The following is a 5159-nucleotide window of genomic DNA, read 5'->3' on the forward strand; positions in this document are numbered from 1 at the left end:
GTCCCAGCAGGCGTTTGTTCTTTGTCTCTCAGTTCCAGGTGATTCTGGGGCAAACCACGGACATAGCTGGAAAGCTGTGAGCTGTGATTGTCCATACTCACCGCGCAACCTGCTCTGTGTGAACTGCGATTTCCTCTGATTCTACGATTTCATTTTGCTCTGAGTTTGGGTGGACACCAGGTGATGGACCGCCCCTTTCACTCTTGATCTTTTTCAGAGAACACATGCTGGTATTGAAACTGTCCGAAGCATCTCCGGGAGATTTGTACCCACAGGTCTTCTGAAAGCTAGCCAGAGAGGACCCTTTCACCAGCAGCCTTCTTCGGAGCCCAGGCAGCATGAGCCACCTGCAGAATTTACTGTTAGATTCCCTCCTGAGCACCAAGCACGTGGACAGCGCGGCCCTCATCAAACTCCAGGAGCGGAGCCTGTCTGTAGCGTCGCCAGGGTTCAGTGTGAGAAAGAAACGTTTGGGCATAGAGTTTTAAATTTAAACAAAAAAAAGAAGAAGAAGTCTGGGCATAAGCGTTTCAAACAGACTCTTCTGGAAAGCGCTGTAGTAAACATTCTAGGTTTCGAGGCCCAATGGTTTGTGCACAACCGCTCTGCAGTTGTCATGGAAAGCAGCCACAGACAATACAATGAGAGACTGGGCGTGACTGTCTTCCCGAGAAACTTGATTTATGGATACTGAAGTTTTAGTTTCATATAATTTTTATCTATCACGAAATTATTCTTTTGATGTTTCCCCCTACTACTTAAAAATGTAAAAAAAAATCATTCTTAGGCGCAGGTATCCAAAAGCAGAGAGTGGGCCAGATGTGGCCAGCCTGCCGAACTCTGCTGACTCTCGGTCTATTTAACCTCTGCAGGTAATGCCCAGTGACGTCCGCACGCTCGTGAATGGGTTCGCCAAGAACCCTTTGCAAGCCAGAAGAGAAGGACTGTATTTCAAGGAAAAGGACTATAAATGTGTCCGGGCAGACGATTATTCTCTTTACGCTAAGAATGTGAGTACTGAAGATTTGAAGACAGCTGGGGAAAACCTTCAGGATTTGACTCCAATTTTCTGCATCTTTTCTGATCTTATCTGCAGAACGAACTAAGCCCATTATTGCAATGGTAGTGTTTGAGGCCGCAGTCTAGTGCCAGGAGAGCATATGCAAAAGAAAGTACTAACAGTCAGCCTGGTTTTGAGAAATATTTGTTCCAGGATCTATCAACTAAACCTTGCCTGAACTGTCTCTTTCCACTACAGTCTATCCTTTGTATTCCACATCCTCCTTAAAAAAAAAAAAGTGCTATCACCCTGTGCTTAAAACCTCTCTTGACTTTCTGTTGCCTATTAGGAATTAAGGGGTGCAATCTCACTGTCTGAAAGCCCTATAGTATGGATTAGGCACCCTACATCCACATTATAAACTAAGTAGCCTCATTTTACAGATGAGGAAACTGAGGCTAAGCATGGTTAAGGAACTCTTCCATGGTCATGCAGCAGAAAATGGAGGTGCTGGGATTCAAGGCCAGAGCTCTCCAGTTCCACAATGTATCTATACCCTCTCTCATTGGGATAGGGGTCTATTAGAATCAACTGGGGAACTTTTTCAAAACATTCACGCTGTTTCTACGACACCTAAACTTTTAGAGTAAGCCAACTAAATCAGTGGAACAGAGTGGAGAGTCCAAAAAAGAAATGTAGGACTATATGGAAGTCAGGAAATTGTGAAAAATACGGCTGGAGCATAACTGCTAGTCCTGTGATCAGAACCAAGAGAAGGCATTCAGTTTTATTCTTGTCCAGGAAAACACTGGTGTGATTGTTGTGAAGACCCATCTGTATCTTCTGGTGGCAACGTACACGGAGGGCATGTATCCGAGTGTCTGTGTGGAAGCCACAGAGAAGCTGGGTAAGTTTGTTTCCCGGTGCCTCTTTGTTCCCTGCGGTAGTTGAGTCTTCTGATTGAGAGGGACAGAGACCGAATCAGCTAGGGCACAGGACGTAGGAATTGATGGGGAGGACCCTAGGGATTCTTTTAGAACCACTGGAAGGATGGAGTCCAGCTGAACACGAGGAAAGTGGTTCCAGGGACTGGAACTCTGCGAGAACCTTTCTCTGGTCTCTCCTTCTAAGAGGGTCGGGTTGGTTCTGTCCCAAGGTGAACTGCCATTTTTTCCTGACTGGTGTCACGGCCAAGTCTCACATTTTACCTCTTAATTTCTTTTAAAACCCCGAGTTGACCTGTTTTGGATCATATGGTTTTTACCCTTGTCATTCAGCTGGGGCGGGGGGAGGAGGAGGGAGGCAACAGGTGGAAAAAACAAGAGATGTAGTTGCTGGGGGCCTATAAAAAGAAAAAAGAGACTTTTCTTTTTATAGACCACCCTATAAAAAGAAAAGAAATTTCTGTGAGCCCGGCAACCGGCTTGTTGGTATCTACTCCAATCTCCTTCCATGGCTATACATTGTTGAGCACAGATCTAATATAGAACTGGAAAATTATTATATCTATGCAAGTTGATCTTAATAAATGATATAAATTATGTTTGTATTTAGGTCTTTAATCTACCATAAATTGAAATTTCTAAAAAGTTTTGGAGTTACCTCAACAATCTTTTGAAATAGTTCTTTCCTGACTTCTACTAGTAAGGAAGGCAGCAATTCCTTCATTCTTTCAACAGATAGTGGTGATGGACAGTGTGGGCTGCACTATCCTAATAAACTAGGAAATCGGGGTATGTTCTTTGCCTTCCGTACCTCTATACTTGCTGTCCTATCTTCCTGAAACGTCTTCCTTTTCTGTTCCTGCCCCCTCATGTCCAGTTGGCATGTTCCCCAAAATGGAAGACCCAAGTGAGATCTTAGACAACTCTCCACTGTGCTACGTATTTTTTCATACCTTTATTATTGCTGCCCTTATAGTTCTTTGTTTACCTAAACTGTGAGCCCCTAGAAGACAAGAAGTGCATGGTAATCATTCTCCTTTCTCCAGCACCTAAATTAGTGTCAGATGTTGAGTAGGCAATTAATACACATTGGATGAACAAGTGAATGAATGACCCCCACCTAGCAGGATCAGGGAAGTCTCCAGGGAGCTGAATCTGAAGGATTAATTGAGAAATTAGGTACCATCACAGAAACTATATATTCTTTTTTTTAAGTTCTCACATTTTTAATACTTCCATTGTCCTCTTGTGTATGCACATTGTGAAAAAATGGTGCTCAGAAATCATCACAAATAATATACGCGATATACCTCTGAGACTTTAGAAGGAAGAGTTTTAGGACGTGTGGTCATGTTGCATCACTAACAAAGTATATCATTGGAGTGAGCACGCTTCAAGGATATTACATTGAAACTACCAGGAGAATCAAAATAGAATGGTCTGATCCAATTAAAACATTAACCTCAATTGTAAAAAAGGTATATTTTGCAGGATGATTTCCTTTTTAAAAAATTGTATTAGAAATTATACGTTCTTGCTTAGAGCCAAAAGACTCCAAAGCATGTGTACGAGACGAGGACAGCTGACATCATGCCGCTGAGACCCACTGCTCTGGGGAGGGACGGGCTCTCCTGACAGAGGCTGGATGCTCCTGAGGGAGGGATGGAGCTGATACCCACTCAGGAGCCAGATATATACTCACTACCTCTATTTTCTTCACTTGTTTTTTTAAAGTATATGTTTCTTGATCAAAATTTTACATTATAATTATAGAAAAGTTGGGAAGCAAAGAATTATGACTATTTAAAATTTGTATTATGAAAGACTCTAGGAACACAATCGGTATTTTTCTATTTCTATCTCCCCAGCTAGACAAGGAGCTCCCTGAGGGCAGGAGCTGCATCCTAGCTGTCAGTCATCCTGTATCTTCAGTACCCAACATGGGGCCTAGAACCTGCTAGTCACTCACCAGTGTTTACAGATACACAAATAAAGGAATGAATCCTATTGCGGGGATAATTTGCTGCTCATGAATAATAACCATGTTCTGTTTCTTTCAGGAGAATATCTAAGAAAAAAAGGAAGTTAAGTCATCAGAAGACTATGAAGGACAGCTTTTATTGTTTTGGAAGATAACTATGGATTCTAAAAAAAAAGTAATGCCTTCTTCTGGTGTTGAAAAAGACCAGGCAGAATATACCGAAGAGGAAGAATGAGTTAATAGAGCATTTTTTAATTGGAATTATTGGGCCAACTTGTGTTTTTTTTTAAGTGTTAGTCTTTGGCATGAGTGTGAAAACACTGATAGTTTCACAGGGCATATCTATTGGGGGCGATTATACCATTGTCTCTACTTTCATAGGGTTTTTTTACACTTATTTATTTTTCATTGTGGCAAAATACATATAATATAAAATTTACCATCTTAACTACTTTAAGTATCCAGTTCACTGGCATTAAGTACATTCACACTGTTGTGCACACATCACCAGCCATTCATCTCCAGAACTCTTTTTGTCTTGCGACACTGAAGCCCTGTGCCCATCATCAAACACTAACTCCCCGTTCCTCTCTCCCTCCAGCCCCTGGCAACTGCCCTTCCGCTGTCTGCCTCTATGAACTTGACTGCTCTAGGTACCTCGTAAAAATGGAACCATACAATAGTTTTCTTTTTGTCATAGGAAAGGTCATATGGCCTGCCTTTCTTTCCCTCCCTCCCTTTCTTCCTTCCTTCCTTCCTTCCTTCCTTCCTTCCTTCCTTCCTTCCTTCCTTCCTTCCTTTCTTCTTGGAACTGCCATACTGTTTTTCATAGCAGCTGCACCATTTTATATTCCCACCAGCAGTGCGGAGAGATTTCAATTTCTCCACATTCTTACCAACACTTCTTATTTTCTAGTTTTTGATAGTTGCTATCTAATGGCTATGATGAAATTGATCTCATTGTGTTTTTCACTGGCATTTCTCTGATGATTAGTAATGTTGAGCATCTTTTCATGTGCTCCTTGGCCATTTGAGTATCCTCTTTAGAGAAATGTCTATTTGAGTCCTGTGCATGCTCTTAAATTTTGGTGTTGGTTTTTTGTTGTTGCTGTGTAGGAGTTCTTTATATACTCTGGATATTAACCCCTTATGAGATGTACTGTTTGCAAATATTTTCTCCCATTGTATAGGTTGCCTTTTTCCTGTTTTGACAGTGTCCTTTAATGTGCAAAGT

General features: G+C 41.7%; 1 protein-coding gene across 1 annotated transcript; it reads left to right on the top strand.

The window, feature by feature from the left end:
* Positions 1-222: 222 nt before the first annotated feature.
* Positions 223-4206, top strand: PFN4 (profilin family member 4). Its single transcript, XM_037066872.1, has 4 exons — positions 223-455; positions 873-1010; positions 1802-1907; positions 4005-4206. Exons 1-4 carry the CDS (start codon positions 339-341, stop codon positions 4031-4033), a joined length of 390 nt encoding a protein of 129 aa, XP_036922767.1. The 5' UTR covers positions 223-338; the 3' UTR covers positions 4034-4206.
* The last annotated feature ends 953 nt before the right edge of the window (positions 4207-5159 follow it).

Source organism: Sturnira hondurensis, unplaced genomic scaffold (genome assembly GCF_014824575.4).
Source record: "Sturnira hondurensis isolate 20B ecotype Veracruz unplaced genomic scaffold, ASM1482457v3 Scaffold0016663, whole genome shotgun sequence".
NCBI classification, from domain to species: domain Eukaryota; kingdom Metazoa; phylum Chordata; class Mammalia; order Chiroptera; family Phyllostomidae; genus Sturnira; species Sturnira hondurensis.